Below are 18,930 nucleotides of genomic sequence, written 5' to 3' on the forward strand. Positions count from 1 at the left end.
TCGCCTTTGTACATTTATTTACAAGATTTAAAATAAGTCTCTCCATTTATACAACATCAATAGTACAGTGTTATCACATCATACAGCCGCTTCCCTTGAAGCAGGTAGATTAGATTCATCACTGATAATCTGTTTATATCTCATACACCAACTGATGTCTTTGAGCCACAGAGCAGCAAACTGACAGATGGGCTCAACATGCACCAAAAGGTCCAGGTGTGGCTTTCTCTCTGTGAGGGCAGTCGGATGACAAATGGATGGTCCTCTTATTTCACCCACATGAGAGAGGTCCTTCACTCTGTAGCACCACAACAGAGTGTTTGAAACAGAATGACTGCATGGGGATACTGTTGAGGACTTGCACCTTAAAACAAATAATCAGCTTTAATGCATCTGCCCCATCCCACATGAGAAGGATCAATGAAAGCCAGTGTAAAAAATAAAAAGGAGGGGGGCGGAGAAATGTTGCATAGAATCAATTCTGACCTCGAGAACATAAATTTTGGTGCTGCCATTTTTAAAATGTGGCTTTTTGATAAACTCCTGAGACCATCTAGACCCCTGTAACGTTTTTTTTTTTTTTCTGGTTTTAAAAAGAAAAATTATAAAGAGCTGTACCCTTAGGCTTTAACAAAAATAGCATTGTGTTGGATGTGACATCACATAGAAGTACTACTTCATAGAAACTAAAACCCTGCATTGAGTGTATACACATTTGCACATCTATAATATATCATCTCGATAACTATCTTGAGTAGAGAGGTGGATGGATTAAAGTGCATTATACTGTATGAAAACAAAGCCCACAGTTATCACGTGCAGGACGGGAAATGAACTTTGACCACACAGTAGCAGAAGCCGTCGGAGGATTCATTTTACCACACTGTAGGAGATTTGTTTTGAAATGTAGGTGGACCTCATTAGGATTTCTGAGCTTGTAATTCAGCAAAAAAAAAAAAAAAGCCACTGCCAAGTTTTATTGACATCTGGTGGCTGGTGTTCATTTCCCACCCTGATCACATGCAAATAACAACAGACAGAGAGGGATTACTCTAAGTCAACATACAGTACCAACATGGCTGCTGGTAATCTCAGTCAGGGGCACTCATATTAATGACACGAACACATCACCAGTTTTAAAAACAGTGAAAGGTGCTACTCAACTCACAGCAAAATACAGCAAATGGGAACCTGGCTCATTGAGAGCCGCACAGCACAGAGACAGACCAGGTGAGAGTTTGAACTCAAGCTTCACTCCTCCCTTCTTTTTCTTCTTCTTCTTCTTCTGCACTCTGGTCCAACAGGCTGAGGAGGTGGAGCATTGTGAGACCAAAGAGCAGACAATCAAAGCTTTTTGGCCTGAAATGTTTAAGGCTAAAGCACGGAGAGGACTCGCTCCACACCAGGAGTAGCAGCTGCCAAGGTTTTCAGCACAGCAGGAGCAGGAGCAGGAGCAGGAGCGTGTGGGATTTACACTGCAGACTGAACTGACTTTTATATACATTACATAATTCATCCTCATTTTACAAGCACGTGAGCAGGACATGGGAAATGCAACACAACAGCGGACATCTACAGTACATCTATAGACCCATAATATACTGCTTTATACGGCCAACAGCACAGCTTAGTAATGATTGTGAAAGTACAGTGTATCACGCACGCTTGTGACGGGTGAAAAGAAGATGCACGGCAAAACAGGTGAAGCTGGTCTAAGGGCACATGGAGCCATACCTTCCAAACATCCCTTTTATTGTCCCTTAACTTTGAAATAAGACAAGTAAGCAGAAATAAGAGGCATTTAACTTAAGACACCCAAGCAAAAAAAAAAATTTTTTTTTCTTTAAGGAGAGGATGTGTATTGGCACATCTGGCAAAGACAAGGACAAGACAAGGGTTTGGCTCATTGGCTGTTTCACGCTCAGTAGGGCACTAGACATGCAGACAAGCACCCTGTCTTTCAATCACTCAGCCTGGACAGGGGACACTATGAAAAGGCTAGGCATTTAACAGCAGAGAGGATCCAACTCCATGCACAAGGATAAAAAATTGCACTTTTGAAAATCGTTACATGAAATGAAAAAAAAAAACAAACAAAAAAAACAAAAGATAAGCAGGACATTTCTGGGAAATTAAAATAATAAGGTAAATCTCAACGTTGTTGTTTGATACACAAAGAAAACATAAAGACAGTCATGTTCTTGTTTTGCAGCTTTGTGCATGAGGCCCATAACTCCTTGTGGGAACACAGGCAGACTCTTCAGTCATCATAGATGCTGTGTCAAACCATACCGGTCTCCGCTCAATATTTCCCCCCCCCCAAGCTGGCCAAGCTCTCCTGTTTCAAACCAAATGGGGTCTTTAAATCCTGCCTCTGACTGGGAGGCGGGTGTCTGAGTGGCAGGTGAACACATAATGAGGTAGAACAAAATGTTTCATGAGCATCCAATCAGAGCACAAACGAGACGATTGTCGTAGTGACTGCTGCTGCGGAGTGACCAGTGCAGGCCTCCAGAGGGCAGTAATCCACCGACTCAACCGTGACACTACACCACAGCCCTGAGCACCAACTGACAAACAAACTTTCAGATGGTAGGACCCATTTAACAGTTTGAGCCAGAATAACAATCCAGCATGAAACACAGCCGTTGCCTTTGGCCTCCAACACAAATCTGCACATCTATAAATTCTGGTTGTTTCAGCTTCAGATTTTTAAATTCAGTCACATGACATTGTTTTTCTCCTGTAGCTGCACAGCAGTGATTTGTCCAGGTAAAAGCTTGGGTCAATACAGATTCTTTATATATTACAGTTTGGTTCTACCTCCATTTTAAAAGTTTGTTTCTATAGAACAAATCATCGTCATCATATTATTGTTATTAATACAGAATAAAATAAAGGTAATGGGCTGAAAATTGTGAAAAGTGAAAAAAACAAAACAAGAAAGCTACCTTCTTTGGATTGTAATAAAAAAAAAAAAACATTTAAATAATATTTTTTGCCTAATTAAAAACAGCCATTTACAAGGAAGATAATCAGCAAGAACGATTGCACGTGAGCCCGAGAATGAAAGGGGAAGGAATGAAGAGAAAGAAATAGCTCTCCTCCACATGAGCGATGGGGTTATTGCTGATTCACGTTGACTGATTCAGTCAGGAACTCAAAAAAAATCTGAAATGTCATATTTCCCCTGCAGCTAGGGCTCCGACTTCTCTCTCGACGTTTCCTCCTTCTGAGGAGAGTTTCTGTGTGGAATGCTTAGCTCGGTCAGACGGGAGGATGCAGTGACATGCTCGACTCGTTCTCTTGTTACGGTCTCAGTGAATCTACCCACCAGCGACGACCGCAGGTCATAATTGTACATTTAATGAATGTAAGAAGGGTGGAGACGCAGTTCTTGAGATCTGAAGATGTTTCCTGCACATACACACATACACACACGCACACATCAACAGAGACAGGTAGACAGAGGTTGTCATAGTAGGACTGTAGAGAGTCGCAGAGACATCTGCATGAGGATGTGTGTTCTAGGTATTTTTTGTGTGTGTGTGTGTGTGTGTGTGTGTGTTTGTGTCTACAATGCCCTGCACTACACGTTAGACCTGTGATATGATCTGCATGTTGAAACTGGGGGAGCGGGACTGCTTGGTGAGGGGAGCTCCAGGAGATAGGAGTTCCTGGGTGCCCTCTGGCCTAATGAGGTGCTCCTCCTGCAGGCTAATGGCGGAGTGGCGGTGCGAGCCCCCTGCTGGAAGCCCTCCTTCCTTGTCAGAGCCTCCCACTGCTTCCGCTCGCTCATCCTTACCTCCGTTCACGTTGAAATTCATGCAGTCAAAGGACTTGCTGGAGGAGGTGCTGCCAGTCCTGACCAGCGTGGGCCCCACAGGGAAGCTCAGGTGCTTCTTTATGGGGCTCAGCTGGATGGTTTCCAAGGCGATGCTGGTTGGGGGCGACTGCTGCCTCTGGTGATACCTCTTCACAGCAGCCTGGTGTTCTGCTGACAATTCCGCCTGCTTATCTGCCTCCCTCTCTCGCTCCTTCTCCTTTTCCCGCTCTCTCTCCTTGTCCCGAGACAGCCGGGCCGTGATGGCTTTCTTGATGCTGCTGCTGCTGCTGTTCAGGCTGCTACCCCTCGGCCTGACACTGACACCTGCCTTTGTGCCACTGGGCTGGCTGCTGTTTGACGCCCCGGAGGAGAAACCCTCATCTGGGTCGTTGATGTTGAAGGAATCCTCTCCACCACTCATACCATCAGCATCTGAACAAGAGCATGAGCCGACATACACAGAAAGAAAACATGATAGACAAACAGAAAAGTGAGCAAGGTCAGGCATATATATTCATTCATTGTTATACCCTGACAGAGCACCTGCAACCTCAGAAGCTAATCACTAATAGTACTGTACTGTACCAAATTGAGCACATTCCAACATTTAAGTAATTTAAATCTATTAATCCACAGAAAGGTCAAAAGCTTTGCTGCTGATTGTTGTTAACACTGATGTCAGCAGCCCTGTGACAAACTCTAATTAATCTGAGGAATAAGAACAATAATGATTAGAGCGTGTATAAATAATGTTGAATAAATTAGCTGACTAAATTCTAAGACACACACACACACACACCCACTCGACAGGGCATGCAGCTTCATTAGCTCAGTCATTATGCACCAAACCGAAGTACGGTTCAATACAGTACACAGTGACCTTGAGCTCTTGGTCATCTGATGTAATTCAGATCGACAAAAATTGGATTATCTGTCTGCTTAGGAAGGGCGTGAGTTCTAAAACCTGCCTGATACAGTAAGTGTGCAAAGCTTGCTTAGTTAAATAAGTCATTTTAATATATTTTAAATGTCAACAATAAATATCTGCTGATAATTTGTTAGGATTCCAACATGAAGACATCTGAAGAATAAAAAAATTTTAGTCCATTTATGACCTTATTGATTGAAAGCTGAAAGGGAAAAAGATACATTGAGTTAAGAAAAAGCATGTTATTGACATACAGTATGTAGGGTACATCCTGTTAAAAGAAGAGACAGGATCAGTTGTCTGTCTCCGTCATGCATCGCTGGGACAAGCAGAACTGGCAACTGACACTAGGGAACCACGGGCAGTACCAGAAAAGAAATGGGGAAACCGAGAAGAAGAGGTCTGGACTGACATGCACATAACATGAGGAGAAGACACATGCTCTCCTGCCCCATTCCTCGTTTCTCCTGCAACACTGACCCAGTGGTCACATGGTCGACCGGCGGAGACAAGCCCGTGGAGAGCACTGAGGCAAGTCCGTACACCTCATCAGATCAACAGCAGTCCAGTCAGAGCTGACAGCCCACTAGGCTAAGTGGACCAGTCTGCAAGGCAAAGCCAACCCAGATCCAAATCTAGAGCAAAAAGCTCTGAAATTTCAAAAACATAGCTGCAACTAAAGTGTGTATGCCAGTGTTTTAGCATGCTAAAACATGCTAAAACACCGTTTTATTTAATCCTTATTTACATATGTGGTGCATTTGTAGCTACTGGTTTTCAGTAGTTGGCTGCAATATAACAAAGAGCTGTGTGGTATTTTGTGGTAAATGCAAAGTACGTAAATGCAATTTCAACACCTTTCTGGATTCTGTCACCTCAGATGTATCAAGTTTATCAAAAGATATATATGTTAGGGAAAAAGACGAGATGGCGCACAGACAAACACTGACTGTCAATCCAGGGAATGAGGTGATCTTCGGTCATTTTACAGGAATCCGAATGGTGTTTTGAGACCACATGTGGAAATGAGCACACATTCAACAAGACAAAATGGCTCATAAATAGCTCCTATGCAGCATAGTTTGTTTGTTTTTTTTAACGTTCCGTCTGTTCATTTGGCCTCATCGTTTAAAATTTTAAAAAGTTTGAGGGTTTCATGTTTTAGCTGAAATTATCGAAGCTTGCTGTAGCATGCACATGCATGATGAATGGCTCATTCCCACTCACTGAGCTGAAGAAAAAGACATGTAATATGGCAGGGCAAAACATTACCATATAATAATGCTGCTGGACTGAATAAATAACACAAACTTAATGGCCTCTTCCTGCAGAATGACTGCTGTCCTGAGTGACCCAAATATATGGTGCTGCCAAAAACTGTGGGGCAGTACAGGAACAAGATGTTGGTAACACTGTGGCAGTTTTGTTAAACGGATGTGTTTTTTTTAAAGAAAAAAATTAATCCACAAACCCAATTAAAGGACATGGAAAGTCAAGAAAGCGCAGAGTAAAAGGTCAAGCTGCAGGCTGGGCACTGAACATGCTCAGTGAGTGACAAGGGCAGCAGTCTAAAGTAGACCGGAGGCATGGTGAGGAAAAAGAAGGGATATGACAGGCCCATGCAAAATGGCCACTGGCCACTCTTCCTTTAAACCCGGAATAGGCGACTCTTCCACTCTTGGATGAGATGAAAGATAGCAGTGGTCTGCTAGTAGAGGGGTTGTTGGCTGAGGGTCTTATAAACTGGATGAGTTAGTATACTCTGGGGAAGTGAAGAGGCAGCCAAAATGGGAACAGCAGATTAAACCCTCTCAAGTCGAGGAGGGGTAGGAGGAGGTGGGTTGGGAGGATACAGACTGAAAGGGCACTTCCTCCTGAGATGCTCTCTGCTGTGAGAGTGTCCGCCCCTGTCCCCTACCCTCAAGTGTGATGGGGGGAATGATGCTGCTGCTGCTGCTGCTGTGGTGGCTGTGAGCCCTCCTCTCCTCTTTGGCTGCTGCATCCCAGGGAGTGTGGTGGTGGTGGTGGTGGTGGTGGTGGTGGTGCTGGGCGAGGCTAGGAGTATTGACGGTGAGGCTCAACTCTGCTTCGGTTGAGTAGTCAAAACAATCTGGGAGTCAACAACACAGATGGGGAAATGTGTTTCTTTAGTGGCAGCAAGCCTCAACCATATTGGGCCTCAGCACAGCTGGCACAGCAGGCCTAACAGTGGTCATGTGTAAATTACAAAATACAGCAAAAAAGGAAGTGGAAAAATATGAAATGCCGATTAATAGCCATTCTCCTGGGTAAAATTTAATCAGCAGAATCTATAGGCACCATTTTGTCAAGAGCTCCTCTTGAGCCAACAAATTTTAACTGATGATCCGAAGCACAACACACACTTAATAGACAACACAAGCAAAAGAGCAATAAGGAGCAGTGAGTAGCACAAGCTCTGCACAATAACAAACATGAAACACCATCTGGATGATGCCAATGGTGTGACTGGGTTGTACAGAAAACAGCTTTCCTTCTCACTGCTAAGGACAAACATCACAAAAGTAATTTTCTCACCAAACAGTTCCCTCTTGTGGACTTTCGCAGATCAAAAAAAAAAAAAAAAAAAAGTAACAGCTTGTAAGGTTAACTGAACACTCAAACACTGAAAACACTTCTTGCACAACGTTCCTGCCCAGTCTACCTTGAGGTGCTAAATGAACAAGGATGACAAATTAAATTGTGATGGATCTACTGTGCTGTCACATCTACTCAAATGTCTCCTGTGGCATGTTTCACTTAGCTGCATGTTGCAGGGCAAGAAGGCAGATTTTTTCAATCTTACCCTCTCTCTTCCAGCGGTGACGCCGGATGGAGGCGGTGGTGATGGCTGAGATAGAGATGCGGCTGATGGTGGGTGTCACCTCCACCTGGAGCACCTTGCGTCCCCGTGGTTCATCGGGGGCGCTTTCTGGCAGCGAGTTCTTCATGGCGTTCCCCAGCTTGAGTAGATAAAATACACACATGCACAATCAATATACACTCAAATGACTAAACCAGGACAGGACAAGATTTAAAGCGCAGTCATGAGCTAATTTTGCTACAATAACGGATTTTAAAAACTGCACAGAATCTGCAGCGATTTATGCAAAACATGGCAGCTCAGTATGTAATTAACAACATGCACACACATGCTACTTTTGATCTTACCAGAAGAGGCTGGGAGTAAAGCTCCAGCTGAGCTCTGTACAGAATGTCCTCCAGAGCTTCCCGTCCCATCTCCCACTCTCCATTGTATCTGTGCATCAGAAAACAAAACACAAATGCACACGTCACCTCACACATGCATCTTAATGATGTCTTACTTGAGTGAACAGGCGCGTCTGACAAGATGCCTTGATGTCTGAGTCACATTGCTCTGAAATATTATTAGACATTTAGTAACACCTGCAGCTACGGCGAGCGAGGGAAGGAGGAGTTTGGCACATGTTCAGTGAGTGATTAAACGTCTCCGTCATTATTCGCTTCACTGTTGTCTGTTAAACTTGTTTCCAACCTTTTTTGAAGTAGGTAAAGTAAAGTAGAACACAGAAAGAGAGCTTAATGAAGTGAAAGTGTTTGAAAATGCACAAGGTAATAAAAAAATCTTACATCTGAATATGTGCGGCATGTGTAATTAATCTAAAAGGAACAAATAATAAACAGAGCAACAATCATTTGGAAATAACACAATGTATACTGATGCATATTTATGAAGATCCAGCCCAATTATGTAATATGCAAAAGAAGATTAATTATACTGCACAAGCCGATATAGTGCTCATGAAGCAGTACATTGCTTGCTATGCATAAAGATCACTATGTGTTGTAAAGAAAAAAAAAAAAAACAGTAATTACATTCATACGATGCATGCGAATGGTAACTTCTTTGAATCATCTGTCCCTTTAATAAAAAACAGAGCTGTCTTTAGCTAAGATTATGCCACATCCCCCATATTCAGCCAAGAGGGATGAGAAGAACGGTATGAATAAATAAATAAATACATTACGTATAACTGCACGTCTGAACTCTCTTTTATCTGGTCCTGCACATGCAACAACCACACAGCCACGGAATAATGCGTTGGGATCCCTTTATACTCGAGATGAAAAGAAAGGGGATGAATGGGCAGGTAAAACGGGTTCTCTGATGTTGTGAAGGCTTAAGACAATAACTCCAAAAGATATATTAATCCTGATTTGATATTCTAATATCCCTGCACACTGCTCCCTTTCTCTCTTCCTGTGGCATTACAGTGCTGTAGCATTAGCGGACATATTAACCTAAATCCTAGACTGTCCTCGGCAAGTTCCAAGGTCTCTCTACAGTACTAGTATGGACCTCTGGATTCATGTTGATCTGCTCTTCACGTGCTCCTGTTCGCACCAAGGGTGAATATGAAAGCTCCAGCTGGAACCAGGGTGAACTATGGTAGGGATTACTAAAAAGGCTATTATTCCTTCTCACACATACACACTCAGTTTTTTTTTCTCCCAGCAGCAGTGACTGCTCCAATCTCCTGATTGCTGCTGTGTAGCCTCATGTGGTCGATAAAGCAGAATGCATACTCATTCTCTCCTGCTCTCCTTGCTACATCATCCTTAGCAGCAGTGACTTCAGTCACTACCGTATCAGGGGATCCATCTCTGAGGACAAGCTGCCATTGTGGAGCTATAATCTGCTTTGCAATGACTGTCCTCACCGGGGATGAAATCACCTGCCTCCACAATGTACTCTTGATGTAATCGGTCTATACAGTAGAGAGCTTCTGTCCTTGGTAGCGCAACTTTTCATTCTCTACAGAATAATATTTCTGTGGTCAAAAACAAAACTTCAAATAAGCTGCTGGGTGAGAATATAAGCACGCATATGGACACAACTCGTTATTTCAGCAACAAAGATACATACATAGCGTGATAAACAGCAGTCAGCATCTGCACCATGAATTCGGGGTCTAGTAGCACGCGGTTGCACGGTTCCCTCCAGAGCTTCTGCTGCTGCCGAGGGAAGCCACATACACACAACCTGAGTTGGGAACACACACACACACACACAGTTACATCAGTAAGGTGAGTAAAGACGTACTGAATCAAGCACACACAAAAGGAAGTGGTTTAGGAGGAAATAAAAAGATTGGAGATATTTTAATGTGTACTTAAGGAACATTAGGAGCTTCGGCAAGTAGCTGTGTTTTGAACAATTTTTAAATACAATGTAATTGTGGATTGAACATTTTAATAATATTACTGGTGGTAATGTTTCACAGTAAGAAATAGAAAGAGAAAAGAAGTATTGTTTGTGACTTTGGGAAGAGTCTCCAACTTGTCTTTACAACACTTCACTGGTCTTGGTGGTGAAGAACGTTGCTATTGGTGAGGCTTAACATAAGTTGGGAAAGGCTAATCAAAATAAACCATGCAAGTGTGCAACCCTCAGCCATGCTTACATGTGGTGATTGGACCACGATGTATGTGTATCAGAGGACAGCTAAGAAAAATAAGAGAGCATTGCAAATAGAAAGTCAATTGAACTCAATTTGCTGAGAGCAGTTTCTTAAAAAAATACTGCCGGACATGCTCCTCTGGCGCTGTACATGTCTACTGATGAACCCAGCCTCTGTGCAGTCGTCTTCACACTGTTCAATGTCTTGTGACGGAGACTTATGGTGATTATGGAGTATGGTGCTTATGGAGTATCTCAGTATACCCCACCCTCTGTGTCCAGACTATAAATGGACTATTTCACTGTCACCTATAAGGAAGTGATTCAGGTGTAAAACTGAGAATGATGAGTGGGAGATTTGGTGTGAAACTGCAAACATGAAGACAAAGCTACTGGGACCCGTAGTTAATAGAATAAAAACAATGTACGACAAATATGTTATTACTTATATTTTTACTCAATAAGCAAATAAGACCACCTCCTCTTCCTCACTCCAGCTCCTCTGACAAACAGAGGAGCTGTTAACTGACTCCCCGTCATGCTATTTCAGTGTTTTTTGTTGTTGTCATTAGACCTGTCTGTTTACACTGAATCAGGTGCCACTGTCACTTGCAACAAGGGCGATCAGGTCTGGTACTGCCATTGCAAACATTGCACATGTAGTTCAAAGTTTGTAAGCCCACAGGGGTGTCTCTGCATGGCCTCTAACCTCTGCAGGACATAGCAGAGACCAGACAGGAGATGAGGAAGGAAGATCTAAACGAAGAGGGAACATATCAAATTGTGAGCTAGAGGAGCCAAATTCTATCTACTCTACATCGATACAGGTCAGGAAAGGTTGGATGAGGCTGTTTTCAGGGTCCGTATTGTGAAGCTAAACTCAAAGAGAGCATTGTTCTCGTGCTCTGAAATCTTCACAGTCACAGTTTGCCGTCTGTCTAGACGGAGCCTGCTTCAGGCACTGTCTGCTCACTCGCAGCGGGGAAGTCCTCACATCCTGAAACATCTGCATGCTGCTGTGAAACAATCACTAGGCAGTGGCTCAACTACAGATCCTCATACTGTGAATTTCACATTGATCTTTCTTGTAACTCCAGGGCATCTCGGAGTTTCCAAGACAGAGTAAGTTAGGCATGTGCCCAGGACTGATGCTTATTTTTTTGGGCCAATAACAGAAATCTGGTTCCTAATTAAAGTGCACTTATCAAAACCTCCTGCAAAGACGCAGGTCAGTATCAAGGTCAGAGTGTATGGGTACAGGGAGGAGGAGGAGGAGGATTTAATCCTAAATTTCGATGATGGTTATCGACGGAGAGAAAGGACAAAACTGTATGTGGAAAGAAAAAAACAAAAAGCCACACATGCATTTTTCTCACCGTGAGCTCATTCTGCAGACTGATTGATAGGACGAAAGGGGCATGTAGACCACAGCAGAGTTGTAGCAGAGCATGAGGAAACACAGCACTTCAAACCTACAACCACAAAGGGCAGTGTTAGAGGGAAATAATTGCATTAATACAAACTCTTATTAGACTCCAATGTTAAGACAGAGAAGAAATGTTAAATCGGTTTTAATCTGAAATCAATTTAACCTCGACCGACACATTCAAACCCACCTTTTCTTTGTGACACATCAATCATATGGAGTTGATCAAGCAATTTATCAAATTTGTGAACTATGAACTCTAGTAAGCAAAGTGCTTACCTAAGCAGCTTTGCTTATTGTGTGCTACAATACTGCATGGAGATAGTACAGTTACCATCTTGAAACTCTAAACTCATCACACACCACACAGTATTATCAGGTAAATCACTTGTACTGTAGAACTCAACACCTGTTACGCAGTTGTTTAAAAGGCATACACTACCAATTTAGAATGACATATAGATCATGCTCCTGAAATCAGTGTACTGTAATCTAATCAATTGACATCAATACGATTCAACTGTTACTTAGGTGCAAAGTGCACCTCTTTATAAAATCCATCATTAACTGTTACTGTTTAAACCAGACTACTGATAACCCGCAATGTTCATTGAGCTTTTAAAAATCTACCTACTGTAGAAAAACTACAAGAACTAAGCTGCCTATATATCTGAAGCCAAAAGAAATATTGCATTTGAGTCGATTTGTGACAAACTGCAGATACTTGGGAATGCTGCGTTGTATAGAGATGAATTAGGAAAGTCTTTTTTGGATGCACTATATGCACACAGCATTGTAGTTACAGCATCATAGATAACAATGGTAGGATGCCCGGGAAGTGCTTTCAAGCTGAAATAGTGTTTATGAGAAGTAAGCCCAGAGCTCCTGAGATGTGCCGGCTCATACAAATGGATTTCCAGATAAGCTATGAGGACGTGCCTTCCTGAATTTCATTCAGTATATTTGCGATGCTCTTTGTTCATTGTAGCTGCAGGGACATGCGACACCTAGAATGAATCAGTTTGATCTGTGAGGACCTCACAATCTCATCTCTCCTAGTTCAGATGTGTCTGTGTGTGTCACTGTAAACAAACACATGTACAAAGTGCATAATAATAATAAAAAAAAAAAACATTTTGTGGCATGATTCCAGCACTCTTCATTATTATGCTAAGATTATCATTCATCCACAGTGGCAGAGAAAAGTGGGAGCCAAAAAAGCTTTCAGGCCCACAGAGTCTGTGCAGAGGTAGAAAGTATTTTTCATCTTACAGTGATTGATTAGAAGGAGGTAAAATAAAACTGTGATAAAAAAATACAAATAATATCAAATATAAAAAAATAAGAGGACGATGACATGAGCGACGCAAATGTTGTTGTCTACGTTGTTGCTCATTCTCTGTGTCCCAAAAGCAACAAGGTTTCATCTGGTCTGGTAACTAACTGAACAGGCCGGATTTCACCCAATGTCTCTAAACTGCCGCAACCTCAGTTTAGACATTTATACTACGTGTCAAATGATTTGTACCTGTTCTGAGCTGTGAAGGTCTCTCTCTGAGGGTGGAGGCCACTGTACACCACTCTGATCAGGTCATGTTGACAGAGAGCCCCCTCTGTCAATGCCATGGACCCCAGGCTTGAAGGCTACACACACACACACACACACACAAAGAAAAACACTTTTACAACATGCTAGTAAACTGGCAGTGAGGACGGTGCGAGTTAACAAGTGTAAACAAGTCAATGTGCCCTTCAAGCTGTTGATTGACAAACAGGGTTTTTTTTGCTGTGCTATGATGGAAAACTGATTAGTGTTCACATTCTATTACAGAGACATTCAATTACTGCTGGATCTCTGCCAAACTCTCAACTTTGACTGGACCACTGCAACTAGCAGCACTGGACATGTTCCTTTTGGCCCTCTTGACTGGTTTCCAAATTTAAAACTGATTTTTAAACTTGTCAGTTGATAAATTATTGACGATGCAATCTCCACTAGAATATAATGTATCTGTTACAATTTTCTGTTATAAATTGCTTCATGCAACAATGTAATAGTCCCTTACAATACTTAATCCATGTTTCAGTTTGAGCCTATCCAGTTTCTTATAATGCTTCTGAACACCTGTATACTGACAGGTCAGGGTTCCCTGCAGTGTTTCAGTGCAGCTGAGCCACCTCTTTTGACATAAGAATCACCACCTATAACATAATACAACGTAGATCACCTGAAAACCTAAATTCTTTGTTCAAGTGGCAATATGTCACAAGTCACATTATCCTAGCAACTCTAAATTGAATTGATATTTGGTTCTAAGTATCTAAGGTGACTCTGAGCAGAGAAGGAGGGGAGGATGGATTAATTCAAGAAGAAAGACTGGAGAGAATGCTAATGCTGAAGGGCTTGGGATAAGGTCATGTGATGTGCAAAGCCATACTACAGCCAGGAAGCTTGTTGCCAGTTAGGTACGTTACACACACAGACACACACACACACACACACACACACATACACATACACACACATACACACACACAGCCCTCCTCCTGCCTTCATGTTTTCTTCATTCTCTCAGAAAGGAGAGAAGAGCCTCTCAAGCTTGTAATTACTGCGATAAATTGCCCCTAGTGCACACCACACGCTGTAGTCCCATCAACATATCAACACACATACTGAGAACCCTGTACTGTAGGAAATTACACTGCGTACTCTTTGCTGTGCTCTGGGTAGCAGAAAAAAAAAAAAAAGCCTGAACAATGGCCAAAGAGACCCTGCGTCTTTCTGCCCCTAGTAAATAGTCCAAGGTCAGCATGTCTTGTTGAACACCTTGCTAATGAATTCTAACTCAACACAAATATCAATACTGTGCTCTGTTTTAGCAGTCAGGTCAGAGGTTTGGGGGGGTCGTAGGAGACACAAACCCAGCATGCCAGAGAGCACAACTAAAGCTCAGTGAATACTAAAGTTAAAAGCTTCCTGCTTTCAAAAAAAACAAAAAACAAAAACAAAAAAAAAAACAAAAAACAAAAACAAAACAAACAACAACTCAGACAGAGAAGTGCAAACTTGATATAGCTTGATTAGTTTTTTTCTTTCAAATCTGAACTAACAAAAACCAGAACAGACAGGGAAGGTATCAGTACGGTCAAAACTAAATGACAATAACCAAATGAAAGGTGAAGAGCCCGTCGTTAGTGAGACAATATTTCCTGAAAGATATTTAGAGCAGAGCTTTTGTATGCACAAAAGGTGATAGAAGTAACTTTGTGAATAACCCCCGCGGTTCTGAAGCTGCAAGCGTTATGACACCTTAACAGACAGAAATGGATCAGCCCTGGAGAGGAGGTTAATGAAAATGCATCACAGCCTTGGACACTGAGGAGGTGTCAACTTCCAAATGGCCACTTAAATTAAGTCTCCCCCCAACTCCCATGGTCAGAGAGTAGAGGAGAAGAGGCAAAGAAAGAGAGATGAGTACGAGGATGCAGCAAAAATGTTAAAAGAGGCAGAAAGAATAAACAGTAGAGTAAAAAGTGACTACACCTCTGAGAAGAGAGGTGTAGGAACAAACATTGGCTGAGACGACCGAGGAGCTTCTTACCTCATGATATATTGATGGTTTGGACAGAGATGGGATTGTAAAGGAAAGGAGTTTGCTGTTGCCGTCTTTGTCCACGATCTCCTGCAAAACCGGGGAGAAAAGAGGAGGGAGGTGATGACAGAAATGCAGTGTCAGTGAGGGGATGGAAAATAGTTAACAGCCTGGTGCACGATTCTGAATTACACTGATTTGACTTGGTAAACGTCACATTCAGATTTCAAACTCACTCAGTTTAGCTCTTCTCTCAGGACTGGGTGATAACATTTAACAGCAGACAATTAACAACTGCTGCACACGCCACTGTCTCTTTCTCTGCCGGTACATGTTATTGACTCTGACAGATTAAATGTCATTGCCAGGACCCTCGGCACTCAATTCCAATTTCACACAGTGATACACAACACAAAGATGAACGTGTCCCAGCAAATGATGCCATTTAAAAAAAAAAAAAGGTAATGCCTGATTATCTGCACCAGTCTCAATCACAGACAAAATGATAATCAAGAGCATTTACAGAGAAATACAGCTGAGCATTTTTCATTTGGCAGAGAGCACCTGTTACTCCTACTTTGCTCTGCAAACCAATTATATGCTGCTGAGTAGAATCCAAGTGCTGTGTTCGAGTCAACAAACCAATTATTTCTACCATATGTGAGCATGGGAGACCTTGTTAACTGATTGAGTGTTGTAAAAATAATCAGTCTTTACAGTTTTACATCTATTTCTACCTACCTACTATATTTTTGACAGATGTGGAAAGTGGGGGAGTTTGATATAATACTAAATATGGATCAATGTACTTTAACAAATTTCCTTTTTCTTATCACAGTGGTCATATTTACTGCATATTTTCAGCTGTGTGAGGTCACTGCAAGTATATACATGCAATGAATATCAGTTTATCCATCCATCTAACCTTCCATTATCTAGGTTTTGGAATGTGGTATCAAAAAGGCTTTTATCCCTTTTATCTCCCATTCCCTGACATTCAGCATACTGCTGGTTCGGGGTTGGTTCAGGCCTTGCTCTGCCCTTCACTGGATAGCAGTATATCTCTGAATATCTGATGGGCTTGTTGAGAGCAAAGCTGTTTATCAGAGCTCAGTCAGCAGTGACCATTGGCAACACAGTGTTAGGTGTACATACAGTGTGTATGTGCGTGCATGTGTGTGTGTGTGTGCGCAGAGTGGTATAGACACAGGGATAAATTATGCATGGATATACCTTTAGCCATGCCAGTTGACATGCATCTCTTTCTATCAATACTCCAGCTCTTAGCCCATTTCCCTGAGGGTGTTTCCTGGTGATGCAATCTAACCCGGGTCTATCCATTAACCAGGCTTTTCCCTGTGGATTGTCTTTCTTGTCAACAGACAAGCAGCCCGACTAATGCTCCACCTGTATTAGGTCTAAAAGATAACCAGTGATTTGCATATGTTTTTTTTTCCCACACTAAGATCTATTCATAGGCACCTTCATGGTTGTAAAAACAAACCAGGCATGTTGTTAAGAAAAGTACAGCCGTTTTCAAACAATAGTAAATATGTCTTCTTTAAACTAGTATATAATAATAATGCAGGCAGAGTTTAGGACAGAGTTGAGCATTTAGAGACCATGTATTTGAGGAATTGGGACACTGATACTAATAGCTATGTTCCTCTGTTAGGGTCTATTACAGAGCATTCACAGTTTCTCTAAAGGACTTATCTTGACACGGCACACAGTCACTGTCTAAAAAATGCACCAACTGTCCAACTAATGGACAATTTTGCAACAGATGTTCATATACCTCTGATCCTTCACTTGTTTTAAGTCAAAAGCTCCTTTAGGACAGCCTTTCTGCTGGTGTTACTTTGCATCTCTCTTGCTAACCACTTGATCACATTAAAATATGGATGCAAAAAAGATGCAAAAGTATATCTCACAGCTAGAATGTTTGGAAATCATAGGGCTGAGTCTATTTTCTATAAAACGGCCCAACTTTGCCCATCTCATCACCACCCCCCTTCACACCCACCAGGTTATAGATGCCCAGGAGGAGGGCCTCGATGCAGCCATTGCTCTGGCGATCCCTGCTGGCCGTGATGCGCAGATATACCCACACCAGCTCAGGCAGGAACTGCAGGGTGAAGCGTCGCAGGCGATCTTCAGAGCTCCGGTAAAGCTCGAATAGCTGGTGGCACACAGGCTCCAGCAGCTGGATTGAAGGAGGAAATAAGTGAATGCTAATTAGCACACCACTGACACCATACTCAAATACTCACTAAGGTTCTACTAAGATTAGAATATAAACTTAATATAAAATGTAAAGTCTAAGTCATTTATACCACCACTCTGCAGGCCTACATTTTATTTTTATCTGTTCCAGTTATGACAGTCTAACTAGTGACAGTCTTTCTGAACAGGCATCAGGAAGAGAGCGTGACAGTATCTTTGCTCCACAGCTCTCGTTTCAAAACACGAATGGATGCCACCCAGCTGTAACATGGTAGAACGGACAGATGGAGAAAAATGTTTGCTGCCCATTAGTAGAGGGAGGTGCATAGGAGCAGAGGGGATAAATCACTACAATGAAAGTCTGGTCAGATGTAGTCTCAGGGCAGCCAGCAGCAGCAGCAGAGCCAGTGTGTTTATACTGTCCAGTGGTCAGAGGACTGAGTGCCCACACAGCATTACTCCGCCTCTGTGTGCTGCACTGTGGCCAACTGTGAAATAAGTGACAACTTATTAACACATTTGGTAAGGCATCTGGCCCTCCCTGTCATCAGCCAAAAAACAAACAAACAAACAAAAAACAACCTTAACATGCAACAGTCAAGTATGCTTCACAATCCTCTCCAACTCGCACGCACATTTACATGCTCTCACTTCCTGGATTGCTTGTCCAATCATTAATGGGATTGTGCAGTCAGACTGACAGCAGTAATGGAATTTATATCCCCGGTTGCTTGACACCAAGATTCGACCATGAAAGAGCAGAGAAAAGAGAAATGGAGGCACCAACTGTGTCATTAGAGTGAAATTAAAGTCCCGTCTCATTGAGCACCCCAGGCCTTTGCTCAAAAATTGTGTCATTATGTCCTTTAAAGAGGAGAAAAAAAATAATAGTTTAGCCCTCCTGGTGTAGGAAATACTTGCACATTACCAGTGGAATGCCTTAGTGTCGCACTACAGAGTGCGTATGAGTCTGTGACTTAGGTTGTTCATACATAGTATGGTATCAGTGTTTCCATCTCTGACTACGTATGCAGCTTCTTCATTGCGGGCAGCAGATGTTCCAGTCAGAGTGCTCTGAATGTGTGTGTGTGTGTGTGTGTGTGTGTGTGTATAGTGAGGGAACACTGTGTGCCAGCTACAGGTAACGTAGCTGGCAGTGCCACTGTGCCTGTCTATCACACTCTCCCACAATGCCGTGCGCTTGTGTTTTGGTGGCACATTTACCCTGCAGCCACAGCTGTGCGTCGGCTTCTTGCTCATTTCCAACTGAAACCATATCATGTGAGTCACAAGCAACATATTTGCTTGAGCAACATCATACTGGGGAATCCCTGCATGTGGGTGTTCGCCCTCTGCGTCTCACCTCGCTGTTGGGGTCTTGGATTACTCTGTAGAGTGCCGATACCAGAGACTTCTTTAGATGAAGGCTGCCGGCGTAGCTGGGGATGTGGGTTTCTGGTAAAGACTGAT

The 18,930-nt window shown here is 42.5% G+C and overlaps 1 protein-coding gene across 2 annotated transcripts in view; it reads right to left on the reverse strand.

The window, feature by feature from the left end:
* Positions 1-569: 569 nt before the first annotated feature.
* LOC113172639 (protein FAM126B) overlaps positions 570-18,930 on the reverse strand; it is a 36,432-nt gene continuing 18,071 nt past the window's right edge. Inside the window, exons 5-14 of one of the 2 annotated variants that reach the window (XM_026375620.1) lie at positions 18,824-18,925; positions 17,261-17,440; positions 15,244-15,324; positions 13,170-13,285; positions 11,592-11,687; positions 9,682-9,798; positions 7,944-8,031; positions 7,579-7,735; positions 6,673-6,864; positions 570-4,258 (exon numbers count right to left, since the gene is read on the reverse strand). In XM_026375620.1, the coding sequence (XP_026231405.1) occupies positions 3,597-4,258; positions 6,673-6,864; positions 7,579-7,735; positions 7,944-8,031; positions 9,682-9,798; positions 11,592-11,687; positions 13,170-13,285; positions 15,244-15,324; positions 17,261-17,440; positions 18,824-18,925 (1,791 nt within the window). In that variant the 3' untranslated portion in view covers positions 570-3,596. The remainder of the gene's footprint in view (positions 4,259-6,672; positions 6,865-7,578; positions 7,736-7,943; positions 8,032-9,681; positions 9,799-11,591; positions 11,688-13,169; positions 13,286-15,243; positions 15,325-17,260; positions 17,441-18,823; positions 18,926-18,930) is intronic. The other variant, XM_026375621.1, reaches the window with a different exon arrangement.

This window comes from Anabas testudineus, chromosome 21 (genome assembly GCF_900324465.2).
Source record: "Anabas testudineus chromosome 21, fAnaTes1.2, whole genome shotgun sequence".
Lineage (NCBI taxonomy): Eukaryota > Metazoa > Chordata > Actinopteri > Anabantiformes > Anabantidae > Anabas > Anabas testudineus.